The sequence below is a fragment of the Otolemur garnettii genome, unplaced genomic scaffold, assembly GCF_000181295.1.
Source record: "Otolemur garnettii isolate 467f Iridium unplaced genomic scaffold, OtoGar3 scaffold00024, whole genome shotgun sequence".
NCBI lineage: Eukaryota > Metazoa > Chordata > Mammalia > Primates > Galagidae > Otolemur > Otolemur garnettii.
Window position 1 is genome coordinate 11,644,335 of NW_003852419.1, and position 24,693 is coordinate 11,669,027.

Below are 24,693 nucleotides of genomic sequence, written 5' to 3' on the forward strand. Positions count from 1 at the left end.
TGTTAAAAACAATCGTTTATTGGGTTTAAACTAGTTACACAATTGAAATAATCAGTTTGGCACTACTCTATACAGGGAATAGGCCTGTGTATGCCGACACTTAAATACTGTACCAGGACCACTGCTGTGCTTAGGTCTGTATTGACTCATTCAGCAGGTAGATACTAAAAAATATACTGTAGTGTTCCTTTAAGGAAGACTGTACAGGATGTGTTGCAAGATGACATTCACCAACTTGTGAATTATTTCAACCTAGAAGATACCTTGCACTCTATAAACTTGTCATAGGCAAACATGTGGTGTTAGCATTGAGAGGTACACACAAAAAAGTTACATAGGAATTCAGACATTCTAATGATAAATGGAAAGAAAAAGCCCCACACCTCAGCTTTTGTAACATGAAAAGATAAAGAAAATAATTTAAAAACACAAAAAATGGCATTCAATGGGTATAAAAGCCCAAAATCACTATAATAAAGAGCTACATGTGAATCTTTACAAATTAATTACACAATGGTTTTGTGTAAAAGGTTGCATCTGTACAAAGTCTTGCCAATGCTATCTCTATATTTTATACAATCTTTTACATCTATGTAACATATATTAAACAAGTCAATTAAATATCAAGCCTTATTAGTCTCTCGATTCTGCAGGCAAAAATGGGGGGGGGGGATGAAAGAAAGAAAGAAAAATTACAGAATTTCCACAAACACAGCAATCTTCCATTTAGGTGAAGTGTAACAGTTTTCAAAGAGGGTCAAACAATATTTGTAAAGAATACAGGTAAAAACTAACCAGTCAGGGTTTTTATTGGTGTTGCTGTTTATTTTTTAAATCACACATTGTATACACACACAACAATCAATCAAAAATTTATTCACCAAACCCCCAATTTTCAGTAACTGGCTCTATTCAGCACCAAGAACTCCAGTCTGTGGGAAGTGAATGGACACAGATTTCATTTCTGTGCCTTGGTCGAGCAATCCATCAGGTCAGTGTTAGGTTTTAGACTTGCCCTCTTTTCCTTCCCTTTTCATGGCTCTCCAGACCCAAGGGTTTCAAGGCTTCAGATTTATGGTTCATAGCACTACTACCATCTATACTCAACAGCCATTGGAAGAATTAAAAATAATTTGAGATGAATGAAATGAAAGGACCTGTATTACAGATGGGTATTCTCCATTCCAAGTAAACTGTTTCTTAATGAGTTCCTAGACTCTGTTTGGTCTTGGATGCCATGATCATACTGGGTAATTATTTCTAGACAGAGACTTTGTGACTTTGTCAGATGCCTCAAAGAAAAAGTGATCAATATTCTGGAAACAAGTGCGGACAAGTTAGGAAATCAAATGGCAGCTGAGAACCTGTGGAACGCAGACCAGTGAGACCAAACACAGAAACCACCAAAATGATGAGACGTCAACAGAGGCAGTTTGAAACTTGCGGAGAGCCAGCACGGATGGTACCTGAGGATCTGGAATTGACGAAAAGAGCCTGAAGTGAGGACTACTCATCTGCATCAGGGAGGAAAAATTTCAATTAGGTAACAGGATATCGACCTCTAAAAGCCCAATAAATAAAATTTTTCTTCTTCCTATCCCAGCAGAAATGTTCCCACGACTGTGTGAAACCTGGAGTCCTCAAGGTGACCAACATGTGCAGGTCCCACCCGAAGGCAACTTAGATTAAGATTTCTTTTCCTAACTATTCTCAGGCCATTTCATTTACAAAGTCCAAAAGCAGTCACATCAATTCCATGCTTAATACTTGAAGGAGGAGGCATGGAAAAATTCTCTGGAAACTTATCTCCAGTGGCTATAGCAAAAGTTGTTTAAAAAAAAAAACAGAACAATTGCCCGACCCAACTTTATTCAAACAGTGGCATCTAGGAATGTCAGCAAAATGAATCAATTTATAAATGAATAAATAAATGCCAACCAAACCAAGGACACCTGCCTAAGAGCGTCAGTTCTTTAAATTCCTAACTTTGCTGACTTACCCTTCTATGCATAATAGCATGGTGACACAAGGAGATCGGTGAGAACGAGCAGTTGGTCATCAGTGAATTGCTGTTTGTGTTCTTGCCAGTTGTCATGGTGTGTCCTTCGGAAATTGGATAAGGTCTTTTTTACAGTCATCTGTAGAGTAGGCAACCCACATACATTTTAACCTCTCTGAACAACCAGGGCTATATGAAGGATACCTTTAGCTAAGTAATAATCCCTCTAGATGTCAAATCTCACACATTAACAAGTGCTCCAAACCAATAAGCCGCTATTACTTCCCCAAACCAAATTTCTCAATTACTAGCTTCACTTCAGGAAAAACCATTGGACCTTACATCACATTATTAAACCAGTTTCAATACACACTACGTCTGTATACAAAGATCAGAAGGACAGTCATTGGTCTTTGATTACACTTAAAACAGGTATTCATTATTGATACCCTTATAATTTCCTGTTTAGTATTAGCTCCCAATGAGATACTTTCCAAATATGAAATGCTAAAAAAATAGAAGCATAAGATGTATCCTAACAATATTTTACTTCTGTTGGACTGGGTCTGTAGCATAGAAGCTACGTAATTTCCTTGCTAGCAAAAGATCTCAAGTAGATGTGACAGCAAGGTATCTGTAAGTTTTCTTGTTTTGTTTTGTTTATTGTCTAGGCTAAAGTATAGTGGCCTCATCACAGCTCACTACAACCTCAAACTGCTAGGCTCAAGCAATCCTTCTGCCTCAGACTTCAGAGTAGCTAGATCTGGAAGCATGCGCCACCAAACCCAGCTAATTTTTCTATTTTTGGTAGAGATCCATTTAATTATTGGTGATAGACTTGGCCCAGGTAGAAGCATAGCTTTATGAAAGCAGAAGTTCAGAGTGTATAGGAAATTATTAGTAAAACGTTTTTTTTTTAATAAAACACCAACAATATTTACAAAAAAGGCGAGTAACTGTACCTCAATAGGCTGAGGATCATTCAGGTGTGCACTGAGATTCATAAGGAGCTGGGGCATCCAGGTAGGAACATCGTAAGGACTAGAAAGAACACATGCACCGAGTCCTAGCACCCCAGCATGGCGTTTGACCAACTCTGCAAAAAAGAAGAAAGGTCTCAGCAATATATGTGCAAAATTTACTGGTCTCTAACACACCTGATATGATGAGATAAAATGACTTTTCGATTATGCTAATAATTTTCAATATGTGAATTTCTGCATTTAAAATGAATCTACACGTGTACATATACAAAATCACGGTTTTAAGGCTGAACTAAAGATAACCCTGTTTGAGAATTTGTCAAGACATCCTGTAGCTGTTCCTCAATGACAGTATAATTATATCTAGGCCAGAAATGTGTCACATATTTGTTAAAACTAACAAAGTAATGGCTCTTTGGATTCTTTCATATGCAAAAAAGTACAATCCCCGATGCTCAAACAATCCAAAGTTAGCATTGTTGTGAATGTGACTAAAGATTATGGTACTTTATTATCAAAAAATATAGTTTTTAAGCGAAGATACTAGAGTGTACATTAGCATTTTACTGGAATTTGTTATATAAAATAATTAAGACCCTAAAATATTCAGCATTTAAGAGCTTTATATTTGACACACTTCTTGCAAAGTCAATAAATTTTCTACTTACTATTAATCTTTCTATCCATATTTTTTTTTCTTTTTTTTTTAAAGACAGGGTCTCACTGTGTCACCCAAGCTGGAGTGCAGTGGCACAATCATTGCTCACTGCAGACTGGAACTCCTAAACTTAAGTGATCCTTTTGCCTCACCCTCCTGAGAAGCAAGGACTACAGGAATGCACCCAGGCTACTCTCAAATTCCTGGCCGCAAGTGATCCTCCTGCCTCAGCCTCTCAAAGCACTGGGATGACTAGTATGAGCCCCCTTGCCTGGCCCATGTATTTTATATTAAAGACTGTAGTTAGCAGTGGCTTCTTGGTAATCACATTTAAATTTCTCTTTAAACATGACAGAGTAATCAGATCTTATTTTTGTGTTTATCCTGCCTTTTTATGTTCAGTTAGATTGGAAGTTCTTACAATGACTCATTTTCTCACCAAATGTCTAGTAAAGTACTGATGAATAGTCCCCTCTCCAACTAAAAGCAAGGCCTGCTTTGTTTACTGTTTTTTTCTTAGTAAAATTACACCTAAGTTCTAAATTCTAAAGAGGTATTTTAGACCATCTGAAACAACTAACTCTGGATGGATTTCTTTATAAAGCTATTTTGGGTGGGGAGAAGACCTGAGTATAATTTTTATAATGGAACTTCTACAGGTTCCTTTGTACCTAACTCAATTTTAGCCTCTTCACTGCAAGTCCTGTTTTCTATATGCAAATCTCCTTAAAAGTAGGAAAACTATTCCTGAAAATCCAGTACAGACCTGCACACATACAAGTATTCAATAATTATTTGTTGAGAAAGGCTGGGTAAGCCTAGTTAATTCCCAAAAGGATATAAGCATTTTCTACCAGCAAGGTTACCTGCAGAAGGAATGGTATCTCCTACAGATCCAGGGTCTCGCTTTCTTTTCTTAGGTAGTTTTGTTTTGCAAAGTTGCTCAAAATGAATCTGCATAGGACTGTCCATGGTAAGGAAGTTACACTGTAATAGACCGCTTAAGGTGGTAGCAGCCATTTCCCGAACCTGTAGAGATAGTAATTCCTATTAAAACTTATAGCCTAAATCAGAAGGAAGAATGGAGGATGGGTGGGAACTGGTGTAAGGACCTTCCCTGAAATTGTATGCAAGTTTTGCATGTGCTCCTTGAGCAATTATTTTTTTCCTTTTTCTTTACTTTCCTCTATTCTCCTTGGCATTAGGCAGTTTCTTATTGGGATTTTAGCAGATTCTCAAAGGGTATGTAGCCTCAATGGATAAAGACCACCACATTGGGTTACACAGGTAATTGTCTTAACTCCTAGGTAAAATTAAATGTACTGATAAATTACCTTCCCCACTGATAGTTCTCATCTAGGCTATTACTGTAAAAGCAGTGCTGGAGCCTGACATCAAAATCGTGTTTTCCTAGACTACATCTCTTTAGGTCACTGCTGTGGTTGTCTCTGTCAACAACAGAAACACAGGACAACCAGTTTCTATGGATGGCATACATCGTAGACATCTATATCTGGTTTACTTATGAATTTTGGGGGCTGTTGTCACACTACAAACACAGTTTATACTGTGAAGAGTTTATATAGTCAATACTAAATGAAGAATATATATAGTCAATTTGAAGTTGGAATGGTAACTCAAGTTTTAGGAAGCCCCCCACTTCCCCCCCCCCAAAAAACAGTAAAAAGGCTTTGTGAATTCTGCTTAAATATTCACAAAAACATATGATAATTTGAAAAAACAAATGTTTTATTCTGTATTCCTTCTAAAGTTTTTGTGTGCTAAATCATTAGCTTTTTAGGTATGTAATATTTTCTTTGCTACTTTCATTATGAAAATGTTTTACTAAATACTTGGTTATTAAGTATTTAGTCATTTTTATGTCAAGTATTTTATGTCATTTCCTATAAAGCTTATATACAATGATTTATTTTTGAACTCAGATATTGATTAGAATGCTTTCAACTTCTCACTACTATGCTATACTCTGTCCTGCTCATCACCTAAGCTGAAGTGCAGCGGCGCAATCACAGCTTACTACAACCATGAGCTATCCTCTCAGCTCATTTTTTTTATTTTTAAAATGTTTTGTACAGATAGGGTGTGGCTATGTTGCCCAGACTGGTCTTGAACTCCTTGGCCTCCTGAAGTGCTAGAATCATAGGTATGAGCTACTGTGCCCAGCATCTAAGGTATTAGTACTTCATGTAACTTTTCCCCTATTTTAGTAAATTTTCATAAGATATAAGAGTTGGGATTAGTAGATGTGAAGACATAAACAGTTTTATTGTTAATTTTATGGCTACTGATTGCTTTTCTTTTTCTTCCCTTTTTTTCTTTTTTGAGACACAGTCTCACTTTGTCACCCTTGATACAGTGCTATGGCATCATAGCTCACAGCAACCTCAAACTCTTGGGCACAAATGATTCTCTTGCCTCAGCCTCCCAAGTAGCTGGGACTACAGGCACCTGCCACAATGCCCAACTACTTTTAGACACCAGGTCTTCTTGCTTAAGCTGGTCTCAAACCTATGAGCTCAGGGCAACCTACCTGCCTCGGCCAACCAGAGTGTTGCCACTGTGCCTAGTCTATTGGTTGCTTTTCAAAAAGATAATGCTAACATGCTCTGACCCAAAACATAAACGTTCACTACTAAATACACCTTACCAACACTGGTCATCATCACTACACATCTTTGTATTAGCAAAAGAAAACACTAAAGACAGCTGAATTTGCCTCATTTTTAAAGTGTGCATTTCTCTGGTCATTGAGAGGTTTGACTTTTCATTGTTTATAGCTTAGGCCTTTATCTACATGTTATTACATTACTACCACCCTCCCATAAAGTCTTAATGTTAGGTATTAAACATTATGCTACAATGTTTAATATTCTTGTACTAGTCAGATTTGTACATGATTTTATATGCCATCTATTAACTTAAAGGCTCAGAAAGCCATCTCTGTTCAAAGTTCCTGTAAATATTCCAATCCATTATCTACTAGTTTCTTTAATTAAGAAGCAGAGGAGTGGGTGTATTTCTTTACTATCTGGAATATACTGTAGAATGAGGTGTTCCCTAAAGTCTAGATAATACCTGATCCCAGAACATAAGAAATCTGGATAGGCTCATCAGCTGAGTGGAGAATTTCCATTTCCAGTTTCTGATGAATAAAATCTGTTTTCAGTGCTCTCCACAAAATAAAATAATGAGTATCCTACCACATGAAAATCTATGAAGTCTATTAAATAAGTAAAATTTCCACAAAATTTTTCAAATTTTCCCCAAGTCCAATTTAAAAAGTTATATTTTATTCCATATTTATTGCAACATGGTTTCTTACAATAGGCTTAATAAACTAAAACATTGTCTTTTTGTACAAAATATAATGTAGCTAGTTGCCTTTAATTTCTCTACCACCTCAACTCCTCAAACAAAGCAACCCCCCCCCCCCGGCAATCCTATCTTAAGTCTACTGGAAATCACATCTATGTGTAGATTTTTACTTTCTTCAAACTACCTTTATACACATTCTCATTAGTTCTTTAAAAGTCAGCACTGGCATAACTTAGTTTTCTTCTGTGGCCCAGGGTAGAGTGCAGTGCCCCCACCATAGCTCATTGTAACCCCAACCTTCTGGTCTCAAGGAAACTCCAAGTGCTGTAATTAAAATAATCATCTCCAATTTCATAGTTAAGAAACCTTGGATTCACAAATGGTATTTGCCCAACTGCAAGGAGAATACAGAATAAAAACATGCCTAGTTCTTTTTTCCATTTGTATTATAGGAAATCATGACTAGGATACCAAACTATTCACTTAGGGCTATGTTAAAATTAAGCAGTTACTTTTAATAATTTATATTTTAATGAAACACATCCTAACACTGTACAAATACTTTGTAAAAAGGGAACCATGATGGTTTTTTAAATTGAGTTTCCATTTTCTATAACTTAAATTTTACCTCTAGTTGTTCATCCTCCAAAAGACTTATAACCAGCCACCTGATATCTTTAACTGCATCTTCATTGTTTAGGAAAATAAAGAGGTTATAAAATACCATGGTCTGGAGGTAGGTCAATACTGTGTATCTCGCATGCCAAGAACTGCTTCTTGCTGTCTGTGAATGAAAAATGTAACAATAAAAACAATGCTGACAAAAACATGAGATGACAGATAATACACACAAATAATGCAATATGTTAACTTAGTTCTACTTTTGTTTTTTTTTTTTTTTGAGACAAAGTCTCACTATGTTGCCCTCAGTAGAGTGCCCTGGCATCACAACTCTTGGGCTTAAGCAATTCTCTTGCCTCAGCCTCCCAAGTAGCTGGGACTACAGGCACATGTCACAACACCTGACCATTGTTTTGTTGCTGTTGTCATTGTCATTTAGCCGGCCTGGGTTGGGTTCAAACCTGCCAGCCCTGGTGCATGTGACCAGCACTATAACCTAAGCCTAGTTCTACTTTCAAGGTATAGTTTGGACAAGTTCATCTTATACTTCCTTCTAAATAAAAGGTTGAATGAGCTATTTCAGGTAAAGTTAGTTAGTTATTCAGACTGTGTGATGGCTCTGAGTAAAGGGAAGAGAACACATAGTAAAAGTCAATTTTAGAAGAAAAACTAGTCATGATGAATGCTCTTAACTCTTCCAAGGTCTGCACATTTTCCTATTTTACTTTTGGTAGCAGTAAATATTTTTTAAAATACAGTAGAAGCTCTGTAAGTTGACCACCCAAAAGATTATAATAAACTGGTCAACATAAGGAACTCAATCTACTGTATTGATATATACATGTGGTGTTTGTCTGGTCTACAAAAATTAGGTCAGCTTAAGGAAGAGGTCAACTACAGAGGTTCTACAGTATATCTTGATAGAGGCAGGGACTCACTATGTTGTCCAGGATGGTCTCAAACTCATGGTTTCAAATGATCTGCCCATCTTGGCCTCCTAAAATGCTAGGATTGTAGGCATAAGCCATTGCACCTGACCAAGGTCTTAAAAGCAAATGATTAAGAACTACTAAATTCCACTACAAAAAAATAACATTTAAGATCTGAAGGTTGGCTGGGTGTGGTGGCTTACACTTATAATCCTAGCACTCTGGGAGGCCAAGTTGGGTGGATAGCCTGAGTTCAGGAGTTCGAGACTAGCCTGAGCCAATGTGAGACCTCGTCTCTACTAAAAATAGAAAAAAAATGCCAAAAATAGAAAAAAAAAATGCTGGGTATCGTGGCAGGCACCTATAGTCCCAGCTACTCGGGAGGCTGAGGCAAGGGGATTGCCTGAGCCCAACAGTTTGAGGTTGCTGTGAGTTATGATGCCATAGCACTCTACGCAGGGCAACAAAGTAAGACTGTCTCAAAAAACAAACGACAACAAAAAACCCTGAAAGCTGTGGGAACATGTCCATTTTTATATTATGTAACACATGTATGTCCTGGATAAAGCTGACCATGTTACAGTATACTAACAATGCAGCCAGAAAATATGCAATCAGTACAGTGCTTCCTAGCACAGACCAGGAAATGGAAGTAAATAAAATAAAGGTGAAATAGTAAAAGGGAACCATGAACCCCTCCCTTATAAGTCCTTCATATTCAAGGCACTTCGATAATTAGCTCTTTGCAAGCCTAAATAATTTTTGGCTTGGGAGACTTGCCCACGGTCACAGAGGTTGGTGGGAGAACCAGGTACAGAATCTAGGTCTGTTCCTTTGGTTAATTTTTATTTCTTCTCCTATACTAAAAGAATGTTCAAAACAAAAACAAAACTTAAGTTTTAAGTACTGTGCGCACTATGGTGACCTTGATAATATTCTAAGAATGGCAAACCAAGACGCTCACTGAAAGACCAAAGTGTTATAATTTGCACTTACTTGTTTTAGCACCTGAAGTACCAAAGGCACTTGATGAGGGTAAAGCAACCCCTGAGACATTAGTGATAAACATAACTTTGCATCTCTTTTCAGCTCATCATAGCTATTGTCATTTTCCACTGGGGCAATCTAAAAAACAAAAATGCAAAGACAAACACAAATTAAAAAACAACTGCCAGTAAGCACAAAAGCGCTGTGGCATGAAAGATACCACATTTTTACTTTTAGCAACTTCTATGGAAAATTACAGACATGCACAACACTAGAGAATAGTGTAATGAACCACCCCCCCATCACTTCTTCAATGACGACAAACTCAAGGATAATCTTTCATTTTTTTTCACTCCCTTTCCCACAACTAAATTATTTGAAACACATCTCAGACATATGTTATCCATAAGTATATTATGCAATCTCTAAAAGGTCTCTTTAAAAAAACTACACATAAAACTTCATTGGAGGTCCAATATAAAATACTCAGCAGTGCTCAATTTCCCAAATTACTGCATTAATGTGTTATAATTTTTTAAGAGAATATGGAATTTATTAGATACGAAAAAAATACCATTTAAAATCTGAAAGCTGGCTGGGTGCAGTGAAAGTTAGACCATTTAAATATGGGTGTGCAAGCTTCCTTTATCCTCCCCTCAAGTACCTGCCTTTCCACCCCTACCCCTCCCCCCAAAAAAACATTTTGTATGCACACTGATTAGCAAAGACTGAAAAGACACAAAGCTTCCAAACATGGCAGATGCTCAGTTGAATGAGGCTGATGACCGGGTCAGATGAGACCGTTCCCGGAGTAGCCCACTGTCTGCTTCACTGCAGCACCAATTCAACACCAGCCTTCTGGACCAGAGACCCAGACATCGGCGGCTTCCTGAGCAGTGATGACAACATACTCTTTCATAGCATTCTCCAGCTGTTTTGCTCTCCAACGCTGTGCTTCCGATCTGGAGCACCTAACAGAACTGAAGCAAGGCTGGTTTTTAGCCAGAGGGGCTTTTCCGCAAAGTCTAAGCAGAACCAGCCAGGCTCCTTACACATGTAGGCTTTGCCACAGGAGAGAATCAGCTTGCCGTCCAGGTAGCGGCAATGGAGGAGCACTTCTTCCTCAAACGTACCTGGGTCCAGGTACTTTTTCAAGTTGATCCAGACATAGAGGCCAGCACCATGATAGAGAAAGGGGATCTTCAACTCCTTCAGCTTAATAATGATGTATCTGTGAGCATTCTGCAGCCGTGAGTGACTGGTGGGCAGGCGCACTTGGTTGATCCAATCTCTGTCATGGAGCAGTTGACACAGTTTGTGCTGGGCAATGCCAGACACACTGTGGATGTAGCCAAAGGAGCCCACAGCAGAGGCCACTTCCTTGTTGTGGGTATATAGAGCTCCAAAGCAGAAGCTGGAGATGCAGAAATCCTTACTGGTGCCTCAGAATACATCTGTCCTGTTGGGATCAGGAAAACTTTCTATGCTCAGAACACTGTGGAATATGATAGATTCATCAAACACAGACCGCCAGTAAATCTCATTATGATTACATGCAGGTTTTACTTCTCAGCAAATTTCAGGTATTCCATCAGTGAGTCTTGGGAATAGATGTCACTCAGAGGGTTCTGAGGACTGGTAAGCACAAGGACTCTGATCTTTTCCCCTTACTTTTAGCTTCAAGCAGGGCTTGCTCCAATTTGTCCACAGTGAGCTGGAAAGGACAGGTGCTTGCCTAAGTGATCTCACTTTCCAGGTGAACAGGACTCAGCTTGACTTTTGCATACAGGAGGGAGCTAAAGGCAAAGCCACCATAGAAGGAAGTGGGAGACCAGAAAGGCCTCCCCAGGATCACACAGAGAAGACAGAGCAGCAGCCATGTGGAACCACCACATTTTCTGGATCAAGCTGGGCAGGTGCCCTGCAGTAGGAGGTCTGGAGCTGGGCCACCTCTTCCACAAGAATGGCTGCCTCTCCATTCAGGGTACTGTGGCAAGACGTCTTCGGTGCAGTTCATGTCTCTCTGACACAACCTTTCAATCACCAGACCAATGCAGACCTTGTTCTCACTAGTGCCAAGGTTAATGAAGTCCAAGGTGTTCTTGTCCCAGTGGAACTTGTCTCCTTGGTAGGCACTGTAGTCCCAGAAGCTCAAGTGGTAGAAGATAGAGACATCAGCCGCATGGCTGGACAGATAGTGGCTAACAAAGGCAGGTTCAAGGTCGCTTAGTTTAGGGGAGCTAGGGGTCAGGCTGCCTGGATAGTTGGGCCCTCTGCCCACTTCTGACATCAGCCCTAGAGTCCAGGCAAGGGAGATACATGTGGCTCTCCAGGCCACTTGTGGTCCCAGACCGTAGGAGGTTGACCATCTTGCACATTAAGTGGTCCGGGTAGTCTCCCTGCTCATGGACAGACTGGGCGTACTTCTCTTCGTCTAGCCAGTTGTTGCCTCTATCTGGTCACTTTCAGGTGAATGAAGTGCTTCTCTACCAGCTGCTGTAAATGCAGCAGCATCATTAGTAACTGGTCACAGATGCTCTGGTCTTTGAGGGCCTGGCGTGGCTTCTGGCCACAGGGCACAGAGCAGGTGTCTGACTGGTGGCTCATACTCCAGGTATTTATGTTGGCCTTAGCAGGCTGGCTGGAGCCCTGTCTCTGTCTATGCTGGTATCTTCTCCAACCTAAAACCCTGCATCCCAGGAAAGTGCTCTTGACTGTGAGGGCTTCACCACCCTCCTCACTAAACTGGCCCCATTAAGTCCTGTAAATCAGCTATTAGATGTACAGGTTTGATTTTTACTGGTTTGATTGGATGCAGCGTAAATGGTGATGTCTATTTCCTTCAGTGGTGTGCAGTATACTCCTTCTGTGATAATCCGTTACAAAAACAGGTTTGCAAAATGGTCGTTCCTTCGTCATTCTTAAAATGAACAGTAAGTTTTTTCAAGTATGAAGCTACTCTTCATGGGAGTGCTCATTTTTCTCCTTTGTCTACTAGTGAGCCCCCTCGAGGTGGCTCTTGAGCCCTTCAATGCAACTGTATATAGCATCCTTGGTTTCTGGTATAATAAGATGACTTGTGCATTTCTTACTCCATACCCAAAATCAGCTGTGATTCTTTTAGTGAGAAATGATAGTCAGAAACCATAATCTGGGCACAAAAAGTATTCGTCATTATCAGTTGTTCAGTGTTTCTGGGCTCAATGTTCAGAGGTAGGAAATCTTTCTACAAAGAAATACATCAGGGTGGGGAACATTTTCATGTCGGAAGGCTAAATTAATTTAACTGTAATCAAATAAGGTTGAATTCAAGAACTTTGATTAGAGACATTTAAAAATGTACATTATTTTGGTCAAAGACTTCTGCTTTGGAACTGCTGACAGCAAGATGTCTTTAGGAAATGCCAAAATTAGGCACCCTGCCCCCAACTTCAAAGCCACAGTTATTCTGCCAGATGGTCAGTTCAAAGATATCAGCCTATCTGATTACCAAGGAAAATACGTGTCCTTCTTTCACCCTCTTGACTTCACCTTTGCCCCACGGAAATTGTTGCTTTCAGTGATGAGGCAGAAGAGTTTAAGAAACTCAACAGCCAAGTGATTGGGGCTTCTGTGGATTCTTACTCCTGTCACCTGGCAGCGATCCACACATCTGAGAAACAAGGAAGACTGGGACCCAGGAACATTTCTTTTGGTATCAACCGCACTACCATACAGGATTATGGGGTCTTAATGGCTGATGAAGGCATCTCGTTTGGCGGCCTCTTTAACACTGATGATAAGGGTAGACCCCTTCGTAGACCACTGAGAAGGTCTCTCTGTGGAGGAGACTCTGAGACTAGTTCAGACCTGCCAATTCACTGACAAACACAGGGAAGTATGCCCACCTGGCTGCAAGCCTGGCAGTGATACCATCAAGCCTTATGTCCAAAAGAGCAAAGCATATTGTCTCCAAAGCAGAAATGAATACTGGGCTATTTTAATGCTGGGCTGCAGTGGCAGCCCTGAGGACAAAATCTCTTTTGTACTTTTTTTCCATGGGTAAAACATAAGATGCAAGATTTAGATTCAGACAAGATGTGGTGTCTTATAAGACAGGCCTTTTCTATAGGGGTTGGGGAGGCCAGCCTTTCTTCCTTTGATGGAAATGGCCATCTGATTTGTAGGATGGGTAGAGGTCATCAGCCCATTATTAATCCTTTGTAGTTTCTATTAAATTTGAACTGAGACCCCCCCCAAAAATATATTATTTGTAGAAAACTAAGTTCTACTAGATTCAATAAATTACTTAATAATTACTGAATAATTTCAAAAAACAAAAACTTTCTTTTTTTTTTTTTTTTTTTGAGGCAGAGCCTCAAGCTGTCCCCCTGGGTAGAGTGCTGTGACTTCACAGCTCACAGTAACCTCCAACTTCTGGGCTCAAGTGAGTCTCCTGCCTCCGCCTCCCAAGTAGCTGGGACCACAGGCGCCCGCCACAACGCCCGGCTGTTTTTTGGTTGCAGCATCATTGTTGTTTGGCGGGCCCGGGCTGGATTCAAACCCACAACCGTAGGTGTATGTGGCTGGCGCCTTAGCCACTTGAGCCACAGGTGCCGAGCCAAAAAACTTTAATTTTCAAGTTAACTGTTTAGTGACTTTGTTGCCTTTGCTTTTTGCTGGAAAGTGAATTATTTGGTTGCAGCACGAAGGTGTTAGGTTAGGGCAGTTAGTTAGACAAGAGCAGGATGGACGGTGGATGCAGTTAGGCTATTTTGGATTGGCTAGGGTCAGGCTGGTGTGAGTTGTCATGGGAATGAGGATATTCATAGTCATTCCAAAATGTTACGTGTTGGCCACCTCTTTGTAAGATTTTGGAACAAATATTTTGTAAATTTTGTACATTTTGCTACAATTTCCTATATTCCCTACTTATGGCGACTTTAAGGGCTACTTATGGGACACGCTATACATCTCTTGGAGATGATGACTGTAGCAACAGGAATAATTCATAATATAGGTATCTCAATTATAGGATGTACCATAGTTTATTTAACCAAACCCACCCTAGAGTCATGAGATATTTGAATTATTCTAGTCTTTTGCTTTTGAAATAGTGCTATAACATATATCTGATGGGCAGAGACATATCATATATTCACCAACATATCTCTGGAATAGAAAAGTAGAAATGCATTGCCATCAGAATGTGAATGCCTACATACCTTTGCTACATACTGCCCCACACCCCTAAGCATTCCTTATTTCCCCAGAGACTCACCACTGGAGTATGACTGAACATCTGGGTTTTTGCCAATACAATAGGTGAAAAAACTCAGTATAGTTTTAATTTGCAAAGAAATTATTTTTCTCTAAAATACCAAGGATTGTATCGACTTAGGTGAACAGTCAAAACTACGAACCACTCAATTTCTTTGCATACACATAACAAATGGGAACTTAATCATGACTTTGCCATGACAAAAATGTTTTCCTCTACCAAACTTTTCGAATAGGCTCCTCTGGGCCCTCTTTCCAACTAGGTCTCATCCCTGGGCTCTGCCTTTGCCCTGCAGAGCCCAGTTTTAGCAAGACTCCTGTTAATTCAGCTTATTTATTTGGGTTTTATGTTTTATTTCTAATTAATATGCAGGTACATACAATTAGGTTACAGTGTCTGCATTTTTAAGGTCAAGTCTAAGTTGTAGTTGTGTCCTTCACACAGGAAGTGTGCCATATACCTGCACATTGTTCCTGCTCAGAAGGAACCTGCTGAGCCCCCTCCCTATTAATTCAGTTTAGAGACAATCTCCCACCCCTGGTATCTGCTCAAATTCCTCATTGCACACCCTCAGTAGCTGATTACCCTCTTCTGCCTTCCCCCCAAATCCTGTTAAGTTGGTTTGGGAAAAATCCCCTTATCTGAAGATAGTTTTCCTTACAGTTTTAACAAATGTCAGAGGAATCTGTCCAGGGGTTGATGAAAATAATATTCCTCAGCAAACTTGGTAAAATAAGGCTTTCCTCTACTGATGAAAAGAACAAGCTACAAGGGCATGTTTCCTTTTCAGTTTTTTGAAACACTCCTATTCTTTGCCCTCAGTAGAGCGCCATGTCATCATTACAGATCACAGCAACTCTTGAGCTTGAGTGACCTTCTTGCCATAGACTCCTAAGAAGTTGGTACTACAGGCCCCCATCACAATTCCTGGCTAGTTTTTCTTTTTTTCTATTTTTTTTTTTTTTTTTTTTGAGACAGAGTCTCACATTGTTGACCTGGGTAGAGTGCCGTGGCGTCACAGCTGAGTGACCTCAAATTCTTGGGCTCAAGTGATTCTTCTGCCTCAGTCTCCCAAGTAGCTGGGACTATAGGTGCCTGCTATAATGCCGTTTTAGAGATGGGGTCTTGTTCTTGCTTAGGCTGGTCTCGAACTCCTGAGTTATGGCCATCTACCTGCCTTGGCCTCCCAGAGTGCTAGGATTACAGGTTTGAGTCACTGTGTAGTGATGGCATTAAGAGAATTTTTCAAGTAAAGAAAAACTAATCTTTTAATTGCACACCAATGGGCGTGGGATCAGAGATGGGTTTCCTTTCTCAAGTTCCAGACCACGCCCTCCTCACACTGATACGCGACTGCTAAAGGTCACATACTTCCTTTTACATGCCCACCTTCTTTTTCTTTCATACAGAAATGGAGTCTTGCTGTGTTGCCCAGGATAAAGTGCACTGACTATTCATACATATAATATAGTGCACTCCACCTTTGAACTCTTGGGCTTAAGTGATCCTCCTGCAACAGGCTCCAGAATAGCTGAGATTATAGGTGCCAGCCACTATGCCCAGCTAAATGACATACTTAAATGATAAAATCATAGAGATGGAGAACACATTGGTAGCTAAGAGCTAAGAATGTTGATGGGGAGGGAAACAGATGCAAGTATATAAAGAGGAAGCAGAAGGAGATTTTTATGGTAATAAAATGATACAGAATTATACATACACCATGTACCAATGTCAACTTTCTGGTTTTCAGATTGTGCTGTAGTTATTTTAAGTTGCTATGGTTCCTACTCAGTTCTTCAGCTTTTACTCAAATTCTGTGAACTACCTAGACACTTACAAGTCACCTAACTAGTTTTGTGCCTTTGCTTTCAAAGCCGGTTGGTCTCTAGTACTTGTTATCAAAGAATCTTAACTGGTACACTGACATAACCAAAAGAGCTTGAAAGTTCTTTTGCCTTTTTTCACACAAATTTATTTTGATTACATTACAGATAAAATTCAACAAGTACAAAATGCTGCCCATTAAAAAAGGAAACAGCTAAAAAAAAAAAAAAAAAAGAAAAAGAAAAAAGAAAGGAAACAGCTTACAGTATCTTCCTCTCCTCTAATTATATAGAAAAATAGTTTTTCTGTAGAAATATCATCAATGGGAAGCAACTGTGCAATGTATCACAATATCCACACATTTTTCTCTAAGTTAGACATATGCAAAACTATTGCTGTATAGTGGTGAATTTCAATGAGCTTTTATGAAGTATGAACAAGTGTGAACTTAGGACACATGACCTCAGCTCTCTGACTGCTCAACAATTTGAGTTCTTAACTGTTACAAATTAAAATAGTAGTAACAAGTAAAATAAAAATACTAGTATGTACTTCAGTACCCGTGCAGTGGCTCACATCTGCAACCTAACACTCTGAAAGGCCGAGGCAGGTGGATTCCCTGAGCTCACAGGTTCGAGACCAGCCTGAGCTAGAGCCAAGTCCCTTGTCTCTAAAAATAGCTAGGTGTTGTGGCAGGTGCCTGTAGTCCCAGCTACTCGGGAGGCTGAGGCAGAAGAACTGCTTGAGTGCAAGAATTTGAGGTTGCTGTGAGCTATGACGCCACAACGGTACTCTACTGAGGGTGACAAAGTGAGATTCTATCTCATAAAAAAAAAAAGTGTGTACTTTACCCTGGGCTCTCAACTTTACAGGCATTATGTCATTTCATCCTTGCAACTCTGTGATGGATACTGGTATTATCCTACACTTTTACCTATAAGGAGATGGTCTTACAAGTTCAGTAGCTTATGCTAGGTCACAAAGAAAGCACTTGTCACAGGAAAGATTTTAACCTAGGTCTCTCTTTACCCTAAAAGAAGGCTCTGTAAACTATTCTTGGTTAGAAAAGCTCTTCCTTTTATATATATATATGGTTTTTTTTTTTTCACTCTGTCTCACTGTTGCCCTCAGTAGAGTGCCACTGTATCACAGCTGATAGCAACCTCAAACTCTTTGGGCTTAAGTGATTCTCTTGCCTCAGTCTCTCAATTAGCTGGGACTACAGGTGTCTACCACAACACCTGGCTACTTTTAGAGGTGAGGTCTTGCTCTGGCTCAGGCTGGTCTCGAACCCATGAGCTCAGGCAATCCACCTGCCTCGGCCTCCCAGAGTGCGAGGATTACAAGCATAAGCCACTGCACTGCGCCCCTCTTCCCTTAATTTTAAGCAATCTGGATACTCAGGCAGATAGGCAAATAACTCAAACTTTCACTTTTCACATATATAAAGGTTTTTTACTTTTTAAATGGATATAAAACTACTTTTTGTGGGATATAATAAAAAAGATTTTAAGGCCAGGCACAGTGGCTCACTTGTGTAATCCCAGCACTCTGGGAGGCCAATTCAGGAGGATTGCTTGGGGTCAGCAGTTTAAGAGAAGCCTGTGCAATAGTGAGAGACCCTATCTCTACTAAAAATGAAAAATTAGCTAGGTATTGGGGCAGGTGCCTTTCGTCCCAGTCCTAAAGGCTTGGTTGAGCCTAGGAGTTTAAGGTTGCTGTGAGCTATGCTGAGGCCATGGCACTCTAGCCAGATGACAGAGTAGGACTCTGTCTTAAAAAAAATAAAAAAAGATTTTAACTAGTATAGGGGCATGTGCTTACAGTCCCAGCCACTTGAGAGGCTGAGGGCAGGAGGATCACTTAAGTCCAGGAGCTGAAGACCAGCCAGGGCGACACAGTGGCATGGCATCTCAACAATACCTTCCACCCAAAAACAAGTAATCAAAAAACCCCAACAGTATGATTTTAACATAAATAGCCAACATACCGTGGTTCTTACAAGAATTCGGGTTAGCTAAAACTGATCCAGCATTTTCATTTTTACTTCTGGTGATTTACCTTAGAAAAGTATGTGAAAGTGCAAAACATACGTGTAAGATGTTTGTCGTATCATCAGTGAAAATGACCCTGCTACAGTGTTTACCATGTGCCTGGTGCTGCTCTGAACACTCTGTACATGTAGGGACCTCTTATTCTCTCAATTTAGAGAGAATTCCATTTGAATTCTCATGATTTGCTAACAGAAAAGCAGAAAATGGGAAAATTCAAATAAGGCGGTGCTGCCTTCTTAGTCACTCAACTGGCCTGGAAGAGGGGACACATTTAATACAACATCCTTGGAAGGTGGGTGGTATTATCACCCCCATTTTACATATGAAGGAAAAAAAAGTTCTGAGGGATTGAACAAATTGACCATGTTCAAAAATTCCTGCTGTGCAATATTATACCCCCTGCCTCTTGCTGTCTACCTAGTGAACAACTATGATAAAACCAGCCAGGTATGGTGGTGCGTGCCTGCAGTCCCAGCTACTAGATCACTTAAGCTCAGGAGTTTGACATCAACCTGGGCAACAGAGCAAGACCCTATCTCAAAAATTAAAAAAACATAAATAAATAAACATCTATCTGCTATTAGAGTGTAAACTGGATACTAAATTCTATCACAGCCATATTAGGATAATCTACTTTCCTGGAAAGGTATATATTAATTAGGTGCAAAAAAAGGAAGGCTTCAATTGGCATGATCATAAATTATTTTTAATCATTAACAAATAACTGTAGAAAATGAACACTGGGAGAAATACTAGCAACTATGTACAATGGCTCTCTCTGGGGTATAGATACACAATTATAATCAATCTAGATTTTTTTTTTTTAATTGAATGTTAACTATGTACATTAATGCACTTCTGGGGTACAGTGTGGGGTTTTCACATGCAATCCGAACTACTTCCATCAAACTGGTCAACACAGCCTTCATGTCATTTTCTCAGTTATTGTTTTAAAACGTTCACATTCTACTCTTAGAAAGATTCACACCCCTGTAGAAAGACCTCAGAAGTGATCCCTCCAATCCCCCTCCCTCCACCCATCAATCTAGATTCTTTATCAGCCTATACTACTTTTATAAACTGACAATAATTTTAAGAAATGTATAAAAATAAGATCAATAGTAGATTGTGGCTTATGAATTTTTCAACTTTCTAAATTTTGCAATAGGCATTTACTTCATTTATAATAGAAAAACTAAATCCATATAGTGACTGAAAGTCTGCACAAACCAAACCTTCTCTGCTGAACCTTTATCTTCCTAAACTTCGAACACTGGTTTAATTCTTGAACTTCTTTTATCCATGTACACCCTAGTCTCATGATTTTAAACACCATCTATACGTTGATGACACCAAAGTTTGTCACCACCAGGCTGCACTACTTCCCTGAACTCCAAATGCTTACTCATCATCTAACCTAACAGCATTGCCACATGATAAGCATCTTCACTGCTAAGTATTATAAACCTCTCGAATATGTTCAGAAAAGGATTTCTGATCTCTTCTCAAACTACTTCTGGCTTCTCCTATGGCTTAGTAAACAAGCATCTTTTTTTTTCCTTTAATTTCAGGTTACATCATTAGTGTTTGGGTTGTATTCGTGTCCATCACCCTGGAGTGTGCCACATACCCCGACATTGTTCCTGACAGATGGGAACTAAACAAGCTTCTTTTAAACTCCTGTCTTCACATTCTACACATCTGTTTGTGTGCTGTAATGCCTTTGTACCTCAGACCCTGGTACCATAATGCCCTGATGCATATTCTTAACCTCAATATTAGCATATCCAGATGAGGTGTTAGGCACAAGCAATTTATGCAATATAGCTTTCTAACGACTGAATTCTTCATAAATTTCAAGTAGATTCAAATCATCTTTCTACCAACCTCACTCTCACATTACATACATGTTTTTGAGTATAAGAAAAGGGATGGTACTCTAGCTATTCTAAGAATCACTACATATTACCAACTTACAAAAAATGAGTTATGTTCTATATCCACCAGGGATTGACAGAGGAAAACTATTTCAGCACCGCTGCCCTAAAGACAAATCCTATCTACCAAAGACCTACAGGTAAGGAGGACACATACATTAACAGATAATGTTCACTTTTATATCCCCAAAGATCCCACAAGTATTCATCATATCAGCCCTTTATAGTGCTCTTAGAGAAGTATTTCAGTAGTGAAATCCTTCAAAGTTACTGGTAAATTTATCTTTTTGAAATTTCCTAAAGATAAATTATAGTGCAGGAAATCAAAGTTTAGCATGCCATTTATTAATAAACAATAAGGGCCCTCCTCCTTAAATGATGATAACCGTACTGACCAACAATTGCTAAGTAATGGTGATATTTGTGCCGAGCCTTCCAAATGTTCAATTTGCCTAGATTGTTTTCCTAACCATAGCCAACCATTTCATGATAGCAAACTATAATTTTGGAAACTAATAAGCCAATGTGTGACCTTGGTTTCATCCCCTGAGGAAGATGAGTATATTAAAATCACCTTATGTTATTGCCTTGCACTAATAAAATTTCAATGCCATTTTATGCTACTAGAGGCAAATGGCTTCCTATAGATATTAATGAGAAACAGTTATAGAACCAACACTGTAAAATGAACATAATATGCAGAACATTTTCATTTTTAGATTCGGTATATACTGAATAAAAACGTAAGAAATGACTATATTAAAAAATTTCATGTTGGCTTCTCTCTTAACTACCAATATTTTCTCTAAACTGCAATCATCCAGAAACTATATAGCTATGAGTGAAACAATGTCTATCTACAAAATGCTCATGTTTTTTTCAAGATCCTGCTCTCATCTAGTATTAAAAAGGAAACTTCAACAAATACTGAAATATTAAACCGCTATCACTTAATGACATTCTGTGACTATTCTAAATCTTAGAGACCAAAATTTATACACTGTCTGAAAAATCTATCAACCACCAGATGACGAACATAAAGTCCTCTTCCAGGTTAGAAGGGGATGCATTCGTAATTTTAGCCATAACCTTACCTTAAAAAACAAAGGTAGAAGCTGAAGTTGTTCTGTGACTGCTGTAGAGAAGGATCTTCCTGCACTTGCCATCAGCCACTTCAATACTATTTGAGAATAAATACAAAGATTAAATAAACCTTTGCTATCCAGTTAGAGACCACAGAATATGGTAATACTAGTGTCAGCCAGCCACTCTGATAGCTTTTGTCTGTATTACTTCATAAATTACACATTGATTGGTCAGCAGTGTAACAGGACCCATAACTAATGGTGTCAACCAATACATGGAACTGAAGCCACTCCCCAAGAATAAATCCACAAATTAAGTAACAGACCATCAAATACCCACACTGAATACAAATTAAAACTAGCCTTTAATAACCTTAACACAGTTTAATAAGGACTCACTGATTTATACATAGAATCCTTGAAAAAAATTTCAGATATAAGAACAACAGGACACCCCCAATAACCAAAACAACTTTCAGAAAGTTAGGACTCATTTTTCCTGATTCTAAAACTATGACACAGCTACAGTAATTAACAGTGTGGTACTGGCATAAAGACAGGAATGTAAACAGAACAGAATGGCAAACCCAGAAATAAGCACTCACAATACGACCAATTAATTTCTTTTTTCTACCCAAGACACTACTTCATGGCCAACTAGTTTTTTTTTTGTTTGTTTGTTTGTTTGTTTGTTTTGAGATAGAGCCTCAAGCTGTTGCTCTGGGTAGAGTGCTGTGGCATCACAGTTCACAGCAACCTCCAACTCTTGGGCTCAAGCAATTCTCTGCTTCCACCTCCCAAGTAGCTGGGACTACAGGTGCCCACAACGCCTGGCTATTTTTTGGTTGCAGCCATCATTGTTGTTTGGTAGGCCCAGGCTAGATTCGAACCTGCCTGAACACAGCTCAGGTGTATGTGCCTGGCACCTTAGCCACTTTAGCCACAGGCACAGAGCCTGTTTGTTTGTTTTTTGAGACACAGTCTCCCTATGTCGCCCTTGGTAGAGTGCCATGGTGTCACAGCTCACAGCAACCTCAAAGTTTTGGGTTTAAGCAATTCTCTTGCCTCAGCCTCCCAAGTAGCTGGGACTATAGGCGCCCATCACTACCCAGCTCTTTTTTTGGTTAAAACTATAAATCTTATACTACACATGTAGTAGAATCTCCATAGCTCACCACCTTCTTAAGTTGACCAGACATGTAACCCATGGAAGTTCCTTATGCTGACCACTTCCATATGATGACCAGTTTGTTACCACCCATGGGTAGTCACATTTATAGAGGTTCTACTGTATCTCATCACAATAAAAAAAAAGTGGGGGCCAAGCATGGTGGCTCATGCCTGTAATCCTAGCACTTTGGGAGGCCAGGAATGTGAGATCAGCCTGGGTAAGAGAATGAGACCCCTTCTCCACAAAAAAGTTTTAAAAATTAATCAGGTGTGGTGGAGCATGACTATGTAGTCCCAGCTAACTGGGAGGCTGAGGCAGAAGGATCCCTTGAGCCCAGGCTTTGAGGTTCCAGTGTATAGGCGGAAGGCCTGTAAGTAAGCCTTTAAACGGTCCCATTTTGTGAGAGCAAGTTTGAAGTCTTTTGTGAGTTAGAATGTTGAGAGACGTGGATAGAACTCCCCACGTGGTTCAAGACCTTATCATGCAGAAATGATTTGATGCTGAACTTCAGGGAGGCCGGACTGCAAGCAGCCATCGGTATATCGAGGAATCTCCAGACTACTCCCTAAGATGAATGACTGCCTCTAGACGGTCTATTGCAGGTCAAGCATTCAATCAGCTTATTCCCCTAGAACTTTGTTTTATGGTTTTGTTTTTACTTTAAGGCTTGAGAACGGCTTTAGATAAGGCTAGTAGACTGGCCAGCTGTAAATTAACAGACTCCTTGGCGCTGGGCCCTGCTGGGCCTGTGTTAGGAGGTTTAAGTCACTTGTTGATTAATTGTGTGTATGTGCAGTATGGTCTATATAAGCTTTGGTAAAATAAAGAACTTTGCTGGATTGCCAGAGCCAGCCTCCAGTCTTCCTTATTCAAAATACAATTCCACTGAGGGGTTCTATCTGCTGCAATGCATCACGCACCCCTCCACGCAACACCAGTGAGCTGTGACAGTGCAACTGTATTCTAGCCTGGGTGACAAAGTGAGACCTCCTTTCTAAAAACAAACAAACAACAACAACAAAACACACAAGATAATCAAGATAGATGTGTTCTGAAGTGATACTCTACTCATTTTAGCTACTCACTGGTTTTTAAGAGTTTGATGCCCTGGGTTCGTTCATCTTCTTCACCAATTCCATTTTCTTCCATAACATGGTTCTGAATTTCTTCATCCACATCCATAAGGGGTTTCAATTTCTCTAGAATTCGAGCAGTAAACTCAGGGACACAAGGAGATTTTGTTGGCGCGGTATTTGGCAAAGAAACATCTATCATGAATATGTAGGTCAGCACACTATAAAATAAAATATATTGACAGTAAGAAGAGGTCCCACATTATCAATAAAATTGAGGTTCAAAAGTTACAAGCCAACCCAAGTAAACTGTTCCAGATCAACTCCTAGACAGGGTCCCAGAGGGTCTGTGCCTTGTGTAAAAGAAGTTTTATAATTATGAGGTATTCAAACTAGGATGGATAGCCTGGATAATATAGAAAGACTCCATAGCCACAAAGTTTTTTTTTTTAAATTAGCTATGTGTGGTGACAAGAACCTGTAGTCCTAGAGAGGCTGAGGCAGGAAGATTTCCTGAGCCCAGGAGTTCCAGGTTGCAGTGAGCAGTGATCATGCCTTTGCACTCCAGCCTGGTGACAGACGAACAAAATGAACGAAAAACACAAAAAACCCCCTAAGGTGCAGTGACTGCTCACCCATGGGTTCTGAGCATACCACGCCGCTAGTTTACATTCAGAATGTTCAGCCTTGTTTCCCACAGCACAACAGTAAACAAAATTTGAGGGAAAAGATGCCATGAAACTCCTTGACTAGGGTGTATTACATTAAAATTT

The 24,693-nt window shown here is 39.6% G+C and overlaps 1 protein-coding gene and 1 pseudogene across 1 annotated transcript in view; one reads left to right on the forward strand and one right to left on the reverse strand.

Moving 5' to 3' along the window:
- The window catches only part of PSME4 (proteasome activator subunit 4), a 109,035-nt gene continuing 84,342 nt past the window's right edge, over positions 1-24,693 (reverse strand). The window contains exons 40-47 of the mRNA XM_023512066.1: positions 23,933-24,141; positions 21,686-21,771; positions 9,523-9,651; positions 7,605-7,760; positions 4,507-4,669; positions 2,962-3,095; positions 2,000-2,138; positions 1-1,514 (exon numbers count right to left, since the gene is read on the reverse strand). Of these exons, the coding sequence (XP_023367834.1) occupies positions 2,004-2,138; positions 2,962-3,095; positions 4,507-4,669; positions 7,605-7,760; positions 9,523-9,651; positions 21,686-21,771; positions 23,933-24,141 (1,012 nt within the window). The 3' untranslated portion in view covers positions 1-1,514; positions 2,000-2,003. The remainder of the gene's footprint in view (positions 1,515-1,999; positions 2,139-2,961; positions 3,096-4,506; positions 4,670-7,604; positions 7,761-9,522; positions 9,652-21,685; positions 21,772-23,932; positions 24,142-24,693) is intronic.
- LOC111724535 lies at positions 12,902-13,558 on the forward strand (annotated as a pseudogene).